Raw genomic sequence first — 16,979 nt, forward strand, 5'->3', positions numbered from 1 at the left:
AAAAAAAAAAAAGCCCATTGAGATGCCGGTCCCCAAATAGGTTCCGAAGCGGTAGTCAAAAATTGAAAGATAAGTGTCTTGAAACCTCCCTCTTGAAGGAATTCAAGTCATAGGAAAGTAGAAATACAGAAGCTGGCAGGGAGTTCCAGAGTTTATCAGAGAAAGGGATGAATGGTTGAGAATACTGGTGAACTCTTGCATTAGAGAGATGGACAGAATAGGGGTAAGAGAAAGAAGAAAATTTTGTGCAGCGAGGCCACGGGAGAAAGGAAGGCATGCAGTTAGCAAGATCAGAAGAACAGTTAGCATGAAAGTAGCAGTAGAAGATAGCTAGAGATGCAACATTGCAGCGATGAGAAAGAGGGCTGAAGACAGTCATTTAGAGAAGAGGGGTTGATGAGACGAAAAGCTTTTGATTCCGTCCTGTCTATGTATGAGTGTCCTGTATGAGTGGAACCCCTCCAGACATGTGAAGCATACTCCATACATGGACGGATAAGGCCATTGTACAGAGTTAGGAGCTGGGGAGTGTCAGAAAAACTGGCGGAGACGTCTCAGAACGCCTAACTTCATAGAAGCTGTTTCAGCTAGAGATGAGATGTGAAGTTTCCAGTTTAGATTATAAGAAAAGGACAGACTGGGGGACAGTTGAGTGTCATTAAAAAATAGGGGATAGTTGCTCTGGAAGGTTGTGTCGAGTTGATAGATGGAGGAATTGAGTTTTTTGAGGATTTTGAGTGAAAGATGTGTGTGTAATTAGATGCTTATAGTTTTGTGTGAGTGAAGAGAGTTGTCTTTAGAGGGCAGGCTGTGCCTGCCCCCTTGTGTTGTGAGACACAAAGGGAAACGTTCAGTTGGATCAGTATAAATGACTGTGTGAACTGAAAATAAATAAATATGTAAATCTGGTGTAGGAGTCGCCATGATAATTTTGGATTTTGAGTGAAGGGTGTGTGTGTAATTAGATGCTTGTAGTTTTGTGTGAGTGAAGAGAGTTGTCTTTAGAGGGCAGGCTGTGCCTGCCCCCTTGTGTTGTGAGACTCAAATGGAAACGTTTAGTGAGGTCACAATATAAATGACTGAGTGAAATGAAATAAAATAAATAAATAAAATAAATAAAAGAGGAGGAGGAGAAAGGAAAGGAAGTGAAAATGGAGGTGGGGATCGAGGTGAAGGTGGAAGATAGGTTGCTTTCTCGCCGCTGCCTATCACATATATATATATATATATATATATATATATATATATATATATATATATATATATATATATATATATATATATATATATATATATATTATATATATATATATATATATATTGTCTTCGTAGTAGTATTTAGCTTGCCTTTCCTTATGATGATGAACGCTGCTCTCTGTAATAATTATATCTCCAATTCCGTTCAGATATATTATACATTTATGGTGGAAACTGTGTGTATGTGTGTGTGTGTGTGTGTGTATAGAGTCCCAACTGTTGCTATCCTAAAATTAGGAGGGATGCAAGCGGGGCAAATCTCGTGCACTGTTTATTGTAATTCGAAAACTGTAATTTCTTCCTTGTCACATCCATTGATATAAAGAATTCCTTCCCATAGTGCTAGGATAATATTTAGTGAATATGGTTACTAATTTTGTAACCATACTCGTCAACCACTAAAATACCCATCTATCTGGACCACTACATCCTTAAGTGTGTGTGCAGGAGTTGCGTTATGTTGTGCTGCCTTTGTGTTCTGTGTTGTGTCTCCTCGGCAGGAAGACGCCTCGCTCATCACTCAACTCATTATCGACAACCTGTGAATAAAGGGTTGTCATGTGGCATTCTTGTGTAACTTGTCTGTCTGTGTCCAGATTAGTTTACTTTCTATACCCAAAAACACTCTTATTCTTTCTCTTCTCGTCTTCCTTTATAATTATTTTCTACTTGTTTTGTATTACGCTACTTGTACTTACCTCGTGTTTTTTTTTTTTTTTTTTTTGCCTCTGTTGTTTTCCTTTGTGATTTTTTCTTATTTGTTTGCTATTTCTTTACTTGTACTTTGTTTTTTGCCTCCCCTTTTGTCTTTCTTTATGTTCCTTTTCTCACTGTTTCCTGTTTCCGTACTTGTACATAGTTTTTACTGATGAGTTCATCTCATCTCTCGCAAGTTTTTGTGTTGTCCCCTGCCTTGTTTTTCTGTATTCTTTTCTATCTGTTTCGTATTTCTCTATTTCTACCTTCTCTTTTATCATTTCTCTTGTAAGTTCTTCTATCCAAGACATTGCGCAATATGTTTCCTCTTGTCTTGACTTCCTTTTGTGCTCATTTATCTTCACGTTTCACATTTCCTTTCATATTATTTTTCTTGCATGTATTTCTCTTTTCTCATCACCTCTCGCGTCATGTTCTCTATTCTTTGATCCGTTGTCCCATGTTATCTCTTTCCTTTAGTTCCTCTCTTACTTTCTTATTTCTCTATTAAACACCTTTGCTCCTTTATTATTTTCGTTTCTAATCATGCATCATTCCTTTATTTATTTTTAAGGTCCTTTATTACCTGTTCCTCTGTCTGCCTTCAACCTTCATTTACCCTTTGCCACTTGCACTAATCAGTATACCTTACTGTCTTCCATTCCTCTCTCTCGTATTCATTGCATCTCCCTCCTCCTTCACCCCTTCACCTTGCTTTCCCTTTATCCTTATCCTTTCTCTCCCATTCTGATGACCTGCACGTCTTCTCTGCCCCTTCCCTTCTGTCTTGCGTCACATGCTTTTTATTCTTCCTTATTTCCATACCCCTACCTTTCGTCCCTACCCACCCACCTACCCCCCCCCCCCTGCGTTGCGCCACATTCGTCTCACGCCCCTCTGCACGTCCCCTTTGCCGCCTCCTCCTCCTCCTCCTCTTTTTTTTTTTTCTTTCTTATCAATATTTTTCGTACATGACTTTTCCAGGTCGCCTTGTACTTTATCTCACTCCCCAAAACTCTCTCTCTCTCTCTCTCTCTCTCTCTCTCTCCTCTCTCTCTCTCTCTCTCTCTCTCTCTCTCTCTCTCTCTCTCTCTCTCTCTCTCTCTCTCTCTCTCTCTCTCTCTCTCTCTCTCTCTCCGATTCAGAAGTCTGTCTCGCCCTTTCAACGTCTTTTGTCTGATCGTATGAATACATTTGTTTTATTGCTTTCGATATATATTCTCTTTCGTATTATTTATCATTACTATTTGTTTTTGTGCATTCGTCTTTTTTCCCTCTCATCCTCTCGTCCTTTATTTCTTCCTTGTTATTCTTTCTTGGCCTCATTTCTCGTTTGTTCCTCCTGTTCCTGTTCTAATTCTCCAGTCTTCATTTTTTCCTCTTGTTCCTGCTCTGCTGCTGCTGCTGCTGCTGCTGCTCCTCCTCCTCCTCCTCCTCCTCCTCCTCCTCCTCCTCCTCCTCCTCCTCCGCCTCCTCCTCCTCCTCCTCCTCCTCCTCCTCCCCCTCCCTCCTCCTCCTCCTCCTCCTCCTCCACGCCACGTGTAGGGGTTATTTTCTTATGTTCTTATGTTATTTGCCTCCTCCTCCTCCTCTTCCTCCTCTTCGTCATCATCATCATCATCATCATCATCATTATCAACCTCATCAGAATCAAGTAGGACATTTTAAAGAAGAAAAAATTACTTTATGAATTGGTAATAAATGTGTCATCGCTTCTGTTGACTCTTGATTCATGGCAAGAAACAACACCGGTGCAGAGGGGATTCCCGCCCGTCTCCGCCACCCTTAATCATCTGTTGCCACACGAGTAATACCGGGACGTGATTGTACCCTGGAAAGTAGTAGTAGTAGTAGTAATAACAATAGAGGTAGTAACAGTAAAGTAATAGTGAAAATAGTAGTAGTAGCAGTGGTAGTAGTAGTAGTAGTAGGAGGAGGTAGGAGGAGGAGGAGGAGGTGTAGTAGTAGTAGTAGTAGTAGTAGTAGTAGTAGTAGTAGTAGTAGTAGTAGTAGCAGCAGCAGCGGCAGGAACAATAACAGCATTAGCAACAAAACTGTGGTTATTGTTCTTTTGGTTTCTGAGGCGCAGCAAATTGGAGATGTTTTTAGTTAATTGTGTTGACGCTTAGCAGCCTTCCTTGAGGGTGAAGACCGCCTTCTGGGACACGCCCTTAGAGAGAGAGAGAGAGAGAGAGAGAGAGGAGAGAGAGAGGAGAGAGAGAGAGAGAGAGAGAGAGAGAGAGAGAGAGAGAGTAATAATAATAATAATAAACGGTTTATTCTTTAGGCAGTCAACAAACTGAAAATGTGTGTGTGTGTGTGTGTGTGTGTGTGTGTGTGTGTGTGTGTGTGTGTGTGTGTGTTAGCTCGAGAGGCATTAGGGAAACAGTAAACGCCACTCAAGTGTTAGGGGAGGAAGTGGGAGACACACACGGCTGCGTCACGCTCTCCCCGAAGTCCTACCGCCGCTTAGTTCCTGTTTGGCCGCCGTCACTGCATGTTACGTTAAGCACTCCCTCCCTCCCTCCCTCCCTCCCTCCCAGCAGGAAATTAACCCCTTGTTTGGGCTATGAAACCTCAACATTCGAGGTACGTACAACAACATTTCTTCTAATGGCGCTGTGTTAAGAAGGTAAACAGATAAAAAAGGGGACACAACACTAATACCCAAACACTTCAATCACCCTTGACTACCAACCTCCTCTCCCGGAAATCTTGACACGACGCTGTAGTTATCTAGAAACGCCAATGCTCAGTGCACTGCCACAAATTTTACCCTGGCACCACATCACACCTTTACACACACACACACACACACACACACACACACACACACACACACACACACACACACATCCCTGCTATATACGTACTTGGAAGTCTCAACACACATTCCTTTACTCGACGGAGTGATTAATACCTGTTTGAGGAGATACGTTAACAAGAACACCTGTGATTTACTGAGTAATGTTTTTCTTTAACCTAGTTTTCAGTTCTACAGGTTTGCTTGAGTATGTATTCGCGAATCTCTCTCTCTCTCTCTCTCTCTCTCTCTCTCTCTCTCTCTCTCTCTCTCTCTCTCTCTCTCTCTCTCTCTCTCTCTCTCCTCTCTCTCTCTCTCTCTCTCTCTCTCTCTCTCTCTCTACTCTCCTCTCTTCTCTCTCTCTCTCTCTCTCTATATATATATATATATATATATATATATATATATATATATATATATACATATAATTTTTCTCTCTGATTAAGCGTACAAGAGGAAGGGGTTATTTTTCTCTCTGATTAAGCGTACAAGAGGAAGGGGTTAATTAAAACAGCCACGATAAAATTTATATGAATGATATAGGATGTTAGTTTATGGGGTGTTTTCTCGTTCATTCATCACGGGTGCGTGCATAGCTCAAGTTGTATATACCAAGGAGCGTTCCTTCCTACTGCCTGCCGGTTCATCATATATTCTGCCTCCTACTTATCTCCTATCTTTCCCCAGATTTACTGCGACCCTCCACTATCTTCCTCCCTTCGTCAGCCTTCATTGCGTTCCTTGCCCTCCGCACCCCACCCTTCCTTCCTCGTCCTTCACCTGCAACCTTACTTCCCCGTCACGTTTTCTCTACACGCCCGTCCCTCCTCTTCCTCTCCCTTCTCCTTCACACATTCATGTCACCTGCCGGGCACGACGCGTCCATCCAGATAAACGTAAAATGTTATCATTCATCTGCGTTGTACATGTTTTGTTAGTCACTTTTTTTTTTTTTCTTCATAGTCTTCCCCTCTCCCCCCCTCCCCCTGATCCTAAAGAAAAGAAAATAGATGACTAAAGAAAATAGGTGATGGTTTTCTTTGTTTCCTTTTTTTTTCTTTATTTTTATATTTTTTTATTTTTATTTATTTATTTCTATTTATTTATTTATTCTATTTATTTTTTTTTATTTTTTTGCCTGTGTCATCGTGTTTCTAATTGTAAGTTTCATCTTAAGTATTTATTTTTACGGCCGCCAAGATTTGTTTATCAAGTGTGTGTGTGTGTGTGTGTGTGTGTGTGTGAGACAGGACTGTGAGATGACTACGACGAAATATTATGGCACTCTTGTAGCTGAAAGACAAGACATTGTGGTTTACGTACATAAATACTCGCATACCATTACGGAGGACACATTATTTTTTACTTGATTTTCCCTCCCCGACTAAGTAACTGTATCATCTCTTATCAAGTTGTCCTTGTTTCATGACGGCTTTGCTTTTTGGAAATATTGCAAGGGTCGCTATCATTTCTTTTCATAAAAATGTGCAGTTTGTGTGTGTGTGTGTGTGTGTGTGTGTGTGTGTGTGTGTGTGTGTGCGCGCATTATGATCTTTATATGTTTGATCAATTATTTTCACTGACGTGTCCTGTATAAATAATGTCATGAAAAGTAGATAATGTTGAATGTATATATATTTGCATTTTCTTTGTTGTAATTTATAAATTATTGAATTCCCGATAGAGCAGCAGCTTGATTGGTGCCGCCACACAGCAGCGTGGCGGCACTGTTGTGGCTATCTCTTGTTAATGTTTGTCTTGCCTGTGTGCCTGTGTTTGAGCAGCACGCGGCCGCTCTTGCCGAAGCTGATAAGGACTCCACAGTGGAAGAGGTCGCATCGAACGAAACAATGGAGAAGGAAAAGAGCCGCTCCCCTTCGCCACAGCCCGCTGAGGAAGCCGAGAACCCTTCAGAAGAGATTTTGATTCCCGAAGAGGACGCGGCTTCGCTGAGTGGCAGCGACAAAGTCTCAGAGAATGACGTGATTGCACCAGTAGAGGAGTCGTTGCCCGAACCGAGCGAGACAGAAGTTCCTCAAATCGAAGTGTCGCTGGAGGGGCAGGAACAAACCCTCCCCGAGGCTGACGCTGCCCAGGAGGAAGAGGTGCACCAGCAGACGGAGGAGAAGGAGGAGGAAGAGGAGGAGGAGGAAGAAGAGAAGGAGGAGGAGAAGGAAAAGGACGAGGATGAGATAAAGGTCGAGGCTACTCCTGAACAGGAGTCTGACCTCGAGGCAGAGTACGACAACGTGGAGATAGATGCTGGGCGTGCCGAGGTGGCCGCATCTCAGGCCACCTCCGATTCGCGCCGTCTTTCTGCTTCCTCCGGCGAGTCACACTCCTCACACGGCTCCGACACCGCCCGCACTGACCCCCCTCCTACTCAGGTTGGTTCTTCCCCAGCCACCGCCCCCGCACGCCGCCGCCGCTCTAAGCTTGCACACTGGGGACTCCACCACTAACATTCCCGCTACCTGTAATAACCAGCCCAAGCCCTCTTAATACGAATTAACGGACTAAACCGCTTCCACTACCTAGTATAACCTGGTGACTGCCGCTTCCCCTCCTTTCATCTCTCATGCTACTGTGATACCAGACACGGCCAGCTACCTAACGGGCTCAGGTTGCTTCCTATTTGTTTATGTTGTGGCTTTCTTTCTGTGAACAGTGTGTCATAACATCGTATTCTCTCTCTCTCTCTCTCTCTCTCTCTCTCTCTCTCTCTCTCTCTCTCTCTCTCTCTCTCTCTCTCTCTCTCTCTCTCTCTCTCTCTCTCTCTCATTAAAATCCACTGCTTTGGTTGAATATAAATTTCTGCACCATTTGTATTTCTAATATTTTTCCTTCCTTACAGGCTTTAGTTCTTCAGTCTTTTGTTGTCCTTTGGCAGACTCCACAACACGGAACACAGCAGCACTTTACCGACGTCTCTTAACAAAATAAAAGAAAACATTGATGCGCTTTATTTTGTCAAAGAGTGATTTCGATCGCTTTAACGCAAATGTATACTCATTTTTACCTTTTTTTTTTTTTCTTTTTTTTTTATACTGATTATACGATATTGGTTTAATCGCATGTCGAGGCATCAGCTCATGGGTTTATCCTCGACTTACCAGTTAGAAAGATATATACTAAAGAATGAAAAGCCATCAGCAGTCATTCTATCACGTGATCAGGGTCAGGTTGTTTTGTCTCTTAGCTTCTGTGCGTCTCGACTCGGAAAACAATATTCATAATATTTAGTACTTTGCATCATTTCTTCGAATATATTTCACATTTAATGCCACGATTTTGCGTGAAAAGTGTGATCCAATGTTGCGGTTTCTTTTCTGCAAGTCAATTTACCCGTGTGTGTTACTTTCACCATTACGACAACTTCCTTCTGAGTTTAGTTTTTAACACAAATATTACCACGCCCACGGCTGGTGCAATGCTGCAGACCTCAATATGGCGCAGTATTAGAGGTTGTGATTCACTGTGAGCCAGCCATTCAAGCCTCACAAGGCAGTAACTTGTCAGGAGATGCAGCACCTTCAGGTAACTCTCCGAGGACTTTTGGTATTTACATTATTCGGCTGAATGGCGAAAAAAAAAAAAAGTTTCGAATTGTTGAACAGAGCAACTGTTTCCACCTTGCATACAGGAAAGGTGACAAATTGAAAAGAAAATTCCTTTGTTTTCAGTGCTGTTACTTCATTGTTTAAAAGTTTACAGTGATACCACCAGAATTTGAATGGAAAAGAAAAAAGACAGGCATACCGTTAATGTAAGAAAAAACAGATGACAGAAGACATTTTTCTTTTAACATCATTCATTGGATGATTTAATGCAGATTTTTGGATACAGTTATACATGTAATTGATGTTCATGTGTGTAAGATGTGACTTGTGCTAAGTGTAATGAAGCGTAGCATCACCATTGTGTTCATAAATGTCTCAGCACTACACACACTTACACAATAACAACAACAAGGTGTGACTCAAGTCGCTGTTCTCAAGATCAACTCTTTTCTTTTCCAGTGAAGTTTCCAACACACTCCCTTGCCAAAAGTCCTTCACAAACACTCTTCTGTGTATGGACATAAAGAGCTTCGTATTAACTGATGGCCAGCATGTGATCAACACCTGGAGTCAGAGTTCACTGCAATCACCACAAGTCGCAGTCTTACCAGGAGAACACATTGTTACTCTTGTTCCCTTCACCATTTTTCCGCTCCCTCGGTCACTCGTCTCACCACACCATCGCTGCACATTCAATCTTTTTCACCTCACTTTCACAGCCTGCCATCACATACACTCTCGCCCTTCATTATGTATTTTCTTTTTTCCTCTAATATCCCTTACCGGGCCGTCACCACATGTCTCATTCAATCTCACCACCGTAACATCGACATTACAACCTACCAGCACCAGCACTGGCACCACACACACACACAGCTATACCTTCTCTCTTCTCCCTCATTCTCTTACCTCAACACCGCCAATGTCACACCATTAGAGCTCAACACCCTCGTCCCTACATCGCCTAGAGTCACCTGGTCGTGCAGGCATTCTAGACTCTGTTCTTTAATGACCTGCACGTAATGAGAGTAGTCCCCTTTGACTCCCAAAGATCAGTCGCCTTAGAAGAAAGAATAATAGTCCTCGATAATGAAGGACACCGGAATACTGCTTAGCCAGCCTTTCACTTGACTCAAGCCAACATTCATCTGGAGCTGTGGACGACTTGGCGTACAGAAAGCGCGGATTCGCACCGTTGACGCGGAGTTTTAGGCGCTACTGACAGGAAAAGCAAAACAGCAACATGGATTCTGTTTGGGACCCTCAGTTCGAAGCAAAAGAGTACTGATTGTACTGAAGAGGAGCCAGCCAGTCAAAGATCTACCGATGAAAAGATTTTTTTTTTTTTTTTCCAGAAATTTACCTCCGAGTTCTTTGTAGCGATTGCTTCAAGTAGGACTTCGCTGACGAGCTGCAGCTGACTTTGCGAGTATTTTTTATGCTGCAATCTATGAAGTAATGTACTATTAGATGGCAGCAGTACAGGAAGGTGTACTGTTGCAGAGTACCTGTTATCCTTCTCATCCCCATGTCTCCCTCCATCCATTCTCTCTCTGTCTCTCTCTCTCTCTCTCTCTCTCTCTCTCTCTCGTGATGTTCAAGATTCTCTGGTTAAAACAGAGGTAATTATCCAATTTTTGTGATTTTTTCCTTGCCCAGAGTCCCATGAGCACCTCCCCCACGCCGCCACCCTCACTGGAGTCTGCCCCAGAGCCTGTGCGCAGTTCTCCCCAAGCACCCCTCAACAGTACTGCCGACACCACCACCACCAAAACCAGCATCACCAACAATGCTAGTCCAAAGTCCCAGCCAGTGTCCAACAACAACACTTATAACTCCAGGTAAGCTGCTGATTGAAATCATTTGTGTAATTTGAGTATTTTAGTTCTTAGTCTTGTATATTGGTGATACTTTGGGCCAGTCACTAACTCAGTGCATGTCCATCTCCTCAGCGGCCTCAACCTCAACATGTCTGCGGCGGAGATGCGAGCAATGCTGGCTCGCAAAAAGAAGGCTGACCCTCGGAAGGAGACAGTCGATCTCAAGACAAAGTACGAGATCATCCAAAACATGTAAAGAGCTGGGCGGGGCCTAGCAGGCGTCCCTGTCACACCAGACACGCCGAATTACCACTTCTGTGGTTCATGGTTATTTTTCACACTTAATCTATCTTTTTCTGTGATTTATGAAGATTGTACATGTGGTGGAGACTAGTAAATAATCATGTATATATTAGTAAAATGTATAATTATTATTTAGAATAATTTTTGGTATCTATGAGGCTGAGTCCCTTGCCAGGGTTAGGCCAAGGTCTGTGAAACAGGGAACAGGGAAGATAATTGTCGATTCAGAGTAATAGAATGGATTTCAAGCAAGCTTCCATATACACCGAGGCAATTATTGTTTATCTTGTCATGTGAAATACATATATACCAGCATGTACCCACAGATGCCTCCAAGACAGAGCATTTCATCTTCATGCCCTTGATTACAGGCCATTCTAATGCCATGCCAAAGGCACAAGCCTAGAAATGTAAGCAGCATGGAGGGGGAGCTGGAATAGAGGCTTAGCTGCCTCACCGGTTACTTGCCAGCACAGGACTGGTGTGCAACCAAACAGGCAATATAAAACTTGAATTAATGGTATTACAAGCTTACATGAGTAATTAGCATGTATTTGAAGACATGAACACCTCACTTCTAAGTCTTATTATTGTAAAATAATTCATTCTTCTGATTCATATTATGTGCCGAAACATGGACTTGGGGCATTGACGGAGCGGCTGCTGCCACCCACCTATAGCTTAACGTTCCTTGCCCTGTTTGCCTCTGGCACAACGATGGTGGCATAATGATCAGAATATTGATTCTCTGAGGTATACCAGCGTAGTCTCCTTGAGCACTTAGGGATATATTATTTTTGGATTGATAGTTTACACTATCTACCCGAAGTCGTTATATCATTTAAAGTGTGTCGATCTACTGAAGGAATGATGTGAAGACCCTCCTCACCCTGATCTCCCACTGCTTCCTTCACCGAGCATGCAAGTTCGTCACTAATTGCGTCACTAACAAGTAGTACAAGAAGGCAGCACAGTGAGGTAACGTGTAGGACAGGTCAGTGCAACACCTTACTGAGGAACACTACACAAGGACTCACAAGTAGGTAGCTTTTGAACATGTGGTTTGATTTCTTGTGAAGTGTACCTCTCGGTATATAACCCACAGGTGTGTATGTATGATAACTCTAATGCTTACCAGTGCATTCTTTGTTGTCCCTATTCATTGTGATATGTGACCAGTATATATTCAATAAACAGTAAGCATCTGACATGCATTACTTTAATCCCTATGTATCAGAGCTTGACAATGAAGAGGAAGAGGAAAGAAAGGAGAGAGGGAATTTATAGCAATTACTTAATTGCCAAAAGAGTTAACGGCCTAAGACATATATGTAGTACAGTGATGGTATGTACTAGTATCCAATGGTGTAGGATAGCAACAAGAGTGGGAGGGTTACATAATGTAGTTCAGCATATGAGAGAAGAACATTATTAAATATCAGTTGAGCAGGACAACAGCATATCACCTGGGAGTGTAAGCACTGGCAGTAAGTAAGGTGCTTAGTCTTTCTACAGGCTAGATTCTTACTATAATGAATGTCCATTTTGAGAAGGACTCGTGAAGATGGTTTGCACCTGATCTATTAGACTGAAGTAAAAGACACATAGGCTCACAAAAAATAAATAAATAAATGAGTCAGTGGTAATAAGTGGTATGTGTGAGAGAAGTTTGGATGAATATAAACAAGTTATTGTTAGGCAAAGTGTACTCTGCACCTATCATCATCCTTCATTCCACGGTGGCAGTTGAAACAAATGACTGACTACACTTCAAATGGTAATTAGTGGCAAGTCTGCGTACAGAAGTTTTCAGGAAAAAAAGGTATGATAAATATTAACAAGTTACCATGTCAATAGAAAAGAGCTTTGAATAAGTTGTTATTGTCCCTCATTCCAGTGAAGCAGTTAAGATAAATAACCTGAATTGATACTACCCTAGAATAAACAACTACATTGTCATACGTAGAGGAAATTCATCATAGGCATTGAAGTAATAACAAATTAGTACTTTGAAGACAGACAGAGGGTACAACAGTTATTCTACAATCTGGTATAGTTGAGGAAATTTCCTTTAAAGTTACTTTTGCTACAACCTTGATTGACTGTAATTGGGCTTGATTGTTCTTAAGTTTTACTTTCAGTATATTTCACTTTCAATCATTAATATTATCATTCCATACTACACCTAATATACAATCTTCAGCTAACTAAAGGATCCAATGAGGCATGTCTGGCAAAGATCCCATGTAACTAGTGTTTTGCTTTGAACTGTTATACCAACCCTCTACAATCTATAATTATATATACCCTGTTAGAGAATGCTTCTTTTAGATAACTTTTCTTTGACTTCCCTGACTGACTGCTTAGAACAGCATAGATAGAACAAGATAAAAGGGGAAAATAGAGTTACTGATTGAGTTACTGTGAGGGAAAGCGGGGAAGAAAAGTTGGTGCTGATACGGAAGTGGGGTCAGGCAGCAGCTGGCAGTCCTGCGACCACTCCTCCTACCTATGACCACTGTGGCAAGCAGGGCATCTCCATGATAAAGAAAGGTACGTATTTAGGTGTAATGTTATAAGTTTACAGGTTTTCTTAATGTATTGCTACAAATATAAGTTAACGCATCTTCTTCAGTTCTTTGCAAGTGCCTCAGCAACAGGCATTTTCTGATGCATTCTTTTTGCACAGTTCTCCTGGGAGCCTCAGAACCTTACAACTACCCTGAGCTGCAAGCTTTCTAAGGGCTTGTGAGAATTGAGGGGGTAGCAGCAGGGCGGAGCAAAAGATACAGCCACTCGCAGGCAGTGATGTAAACATGTTAAATGAAAACAAGCCGATATGTATGTACTGTTTTAAATAAAATCTCAAATATACAGAACTATCTGCATACAAGTCAGTCATGAGTGAAAACCACTATTAAAACTGTGTAGCAAGAATCATTTCAAATTAAGTGAATAGTAACATTTGCTTACAATGAGCGTGTAACACTCAAGCCTTCCAACAGTGTGCAGCATTCTGGTAGGGTTGATAAAGGTGTCGGAATGGCCTTCCTGTCCTTTGCCACAAGTTCCAACATATCATTGTGATCTGGTACAATGCCATAATGCAGTGTGAGGTCATGACTGATACAACCAATTCATGCTAAAATACTCTGCAGAGTGGCTTGTATTTGCACAGGTGATGAAGTATGACAAGTCTGAAGAAGTGATACATGGGATAGAATGTTCCCTGAATATGGTGGAATCTGAGGACCAGGGGAAGGGACCTCACTCTCACCCCTGTGAATGACCTGCGACCTGGAGAGCTGCTGGACCTGCTCCCTACATCACAGTTTTCCCCTTCCTTCATAATCGCTAATAATAGAACATATTTCGTTATAATACTTATAGTCTGTCTAGACAGACAAGGATAATAGATAGGGATACCTAAGAGATGGAAGTGTGAAAAAGAGATGCTTTGGCATTTCATTTCATAAATGCTATATGTACAATACCATGCAGCAAGTTTTACTAGTCATATTTGGCCAACATCAGGCCAAGATCATCATTTTAACCTGAAATGTCTTAATCAGGCTATGGCATATTACTATATGCCCGGAATGTCTTAATCAGGCTATGGCATATTACTATATGCCTTTTCTTTAAATGTAACAACTAAACAAGAATAACCAATATGTCTGCCTGTCTTTTTCCTTCAATCAGAATAAAAAGCAAAGAATCGGCCCTATACAATTACTTTTATTCAACTGACAATATCACAAGGCCTGGAAGACTAGCTATTCACTTCTAAATAGCATAAATTTCAAGGAGCAACTGGTTATGGCTGGTGCAGTCTCTGTGAGACACACATTGCCAATGAAATGTACGACATTTTTTCCTTGGGTAGCACCCCCAGGCAACTTCGTTGGTGTATTCTTCGGGAGGGCCTGCTCGCTGGAAAGTCCCTGCATACTTTATGCAAGTGCGAGCAGTTTCAACTCGTGATTGGTGCGAGAAGTCTCGCCTCATGAATGGCCGCCTTCTCATCAGCCAACCTAACATAACCTAACCTAACTAACCAAACCTAACCTAACCTTACCTAACCTAGCCCTTTCCCACGACACACACACACACACACACACACACACTTTGCCTTTTTTTTGTCTGGAATGTTTTATGTGTCTTTTACTGCTGTTATTTATCTATCTATTTATATTTTGTGATACCTAGTTGCTAATATACTGGAGGCAGTTGAACGCTGTCTATTCCGCGCTTATGTTTGTTCCTTAATCTCCTTGAGTGAGTGACCGTGACAAGCATATACCATACATTTGCACGTTTTTACTCTTACCATAGCATTCTCTCTCTCTCTCTCTCTCTCTCTCTCTCTCTTAATGTGTTTCAATCAATATTAGTCATTTCATTCACATCCATATTTCTCTTAGCACATAAATAATGTGTTCTGCCTTTGAATACCACCACTCTTCTGTTAGACAAAACTTAAATATCAGTCAGTCCCCATCAATTCTATTTTCACCAGTCATGGAACTCCTGTAGCACTGAAGGGTCTGTGCATATGCATATTTATGTAATGAACAATTGAGATCTAGGACAGTTATCTAGTTTTTTTTTTTTTTTTTTTTTTTTTTTTTGGTGTTTTCCAATTGGTGGTGTTTAAGCACATTAGACCTTTTGCGGGAAACTTGGGAAATGCAAGGTACATTACCTTGCCAATCACCGACACGCCAAGATGATCCCTACTAGGCCCGCATGGATCTAGGTCAGCCTTGACTGGTCTGTCACTGTCTAGTTGGACGTTACTTTTTTTCTTGCCCACATATCTTGAGTATTGCATACGTTGATGAGTTTAACAATCTATGCGACACCAGTGTATTCGTTAATAATGCATACTTGGCAGCCCTATGTATTCCCAGCAGTGCTGTGGTTCCTGTCTGTGTCTTTTGATAAAACTTAAATTGTCTCTTATTTAAGGAACAGGTTAACCAATATCTTTTATGGTTGTGGTATTATCCCTCTCTGATTCAATGACCTCATGTATAACTGTATTAGAAAGATTAATATTGTAATAAAAACTGTGGTGAGATTAAAAATTATTAGGAGCAAGCACAGTAAACACTGAATCAAATGAGGAGATTCATGAGAGTGCTCACAACCCTTTTCTTGTGCATTTCAGTCTTTAGTCATGGCTAAGGGCAACTGGATTCTGGAGGTTTACTATGGGGGGAGGAGGTTGTCTCTTAAGTCTTAAGAAAAGAAAGCTATACATGGAGATGTTAGCCTTGAAGGTCCAGTGTCATCCCCTGGACATGAGATATAACAGCTGGTTTGGAGGGTATGATCTCCCACATGAAGAGCCTGCAGTAGTTTCAGATGAAGAACCAGATGTCAGCTCTGAAGAAGAGTGTGGCATGAATGAATGGATGGATACAAGATATCTATACAGTGGTGGGTGTGTTGGGAGCAGCCAGATAAAATGTTTTGTGCCTATTTGGTAGAGATAGGAAAGAATTAAATGACACATGTTTGAGGAGTTGCACCGTATGTGAGGATATACTTAGACTCATTATCCATCTGTGTATGTGAGTGTGTATGTGGGTTTACCAGGAATGGGGTTACTTTTAGCTGGGTGAGTTTCCTTAGTTTTTTTTTTTTTTTCTTTTTAACACTGTAAGACATCACAGTAATATAAATGAATAATAATATAATAGCATCATAGTCATTATGCCTTCATCCTACCAATGCACTTGCCTGTGAAAAGTGACTCAAGAATAAACCACTGAAGAACAGGGCATCTTTATTATGTATATCTTTCACACACACACACACACACACAAATAGAAACAAAAAATAATTAATAAAAAAAAATGTAAAAAATTGCTCTATCGTGAATCAATCATCACTAACACATTTTCTTATATTTTCCTTGGCAAGTCACATTACTCAATTCTGAGCACCATTTCATATTTGAGTTTGGTCAAATATGAAATTTGAAGCTACAAATGTGAGCAAAATTAACATTTTTAATAATTCATGTTAACTGCCCCAAAATAAAATTACACATAAAAAGTAAGAAAATTTAAGAGGTAAAAAAGATCCCACTGTGATGTTATTTTTATCAGTCAGAAAAATATGTTATGATTAGCATAGTAGAGCTAACTCCAAAACAAGTTGCAGTCTTTAATTGGCATCCAGTGATTTTTTGGTATGACATGTGTGTGCGAAAGATGACAATGATATGATAAATAATATACTATGGTGTATACAATATAAGATGATATAATATCTAAAGTATTTGCTGACATCAGATGCACTTTCCAGTAGAAAAGTAGAAAAGTTCTATGTAGCAGCAACAAAATTTTTAAATGGCTGTAAAAATATGGTGCATTTTATACACAATATCTTTTCCAATGGGAAATGCAGTAATTTGATCTACTCTGATGCCCATTCAGTAGAATTCTTTCAAGGAAATGGCCATAGCAAAATTGTCACCATTTGTTCCTCTTTTGAACATTTCACTCTTTCACATTCCATCACTCTCAA

The 16,979-nt window shown here is 41.0% G+C and overlaps 2 protein-coding genes across 8 annotated transcripts in view; one reads left to right on the plus strand and one right to left on the minus strand.

The window, feature by feature from the left end:
• LOC135107752 (Na(+)/H(+) exchange regulatory cofactor NHE-RF1-like) overlaps window positions 1-11,647 on the plus strand; it is a 60,468-nt gene extending 48,821 nt beyond the window's left edge. Inside the window, exons 3-5 of the mRNA XM_064018089.1 lie at window positions 6,541-7,143; window positions 9,976-10,157; window positions 10,269-11,647. Coding sequence (XP_063874159.1) covers window positions 6,541-7,143; window positions 9,976-10,157; window positions 10,269-10,392 — 909 coding nt within the window. The 3' untranslated portion in view covers window positions 10,393-11,647. The remainder of the gene's footprint in view (window positions 1-6,540; window positions 7,144-9,975; window positions 10,158-10,268) is intronic.
• A 4,891-nt stretch (window positions 11,648-16,538) lies between these two features.
• The window catches only part of LOC135107751 (protein asteroid-like), a 23,076-nt gene continuing 22,635 nt past the window's right edge, over window positions 16,539-16,979 (minus strand). For all 7 annotated transcript variants that reach the window (XM_064018085.1, XM_064018083.1, XM_064018088.1 and 4 more), the window contains exon 5: window positions 16,539-16,979. This exon is cut by the window's right edge and continues 2,274 nt beyond it. The gene's annotated coding sequence lies outside the window, so the exon portion shown is untranslated.

Source organism: Scylla paramamosain, chromosome 15, assembly GCF_035594125.1.
Source record: "Scylla paramamosain isolate STU-SP2022 chromosome 15, ASM3559412v1, whole genome shotgun sequence".
Classification (NCBI taxonomy): domain Eukaryota; kingdom Metazoa; phylum Arthropoda; class Malacostraca; order Decapoda; family Portunidae; genus Scylla; species Scylla paramamosain.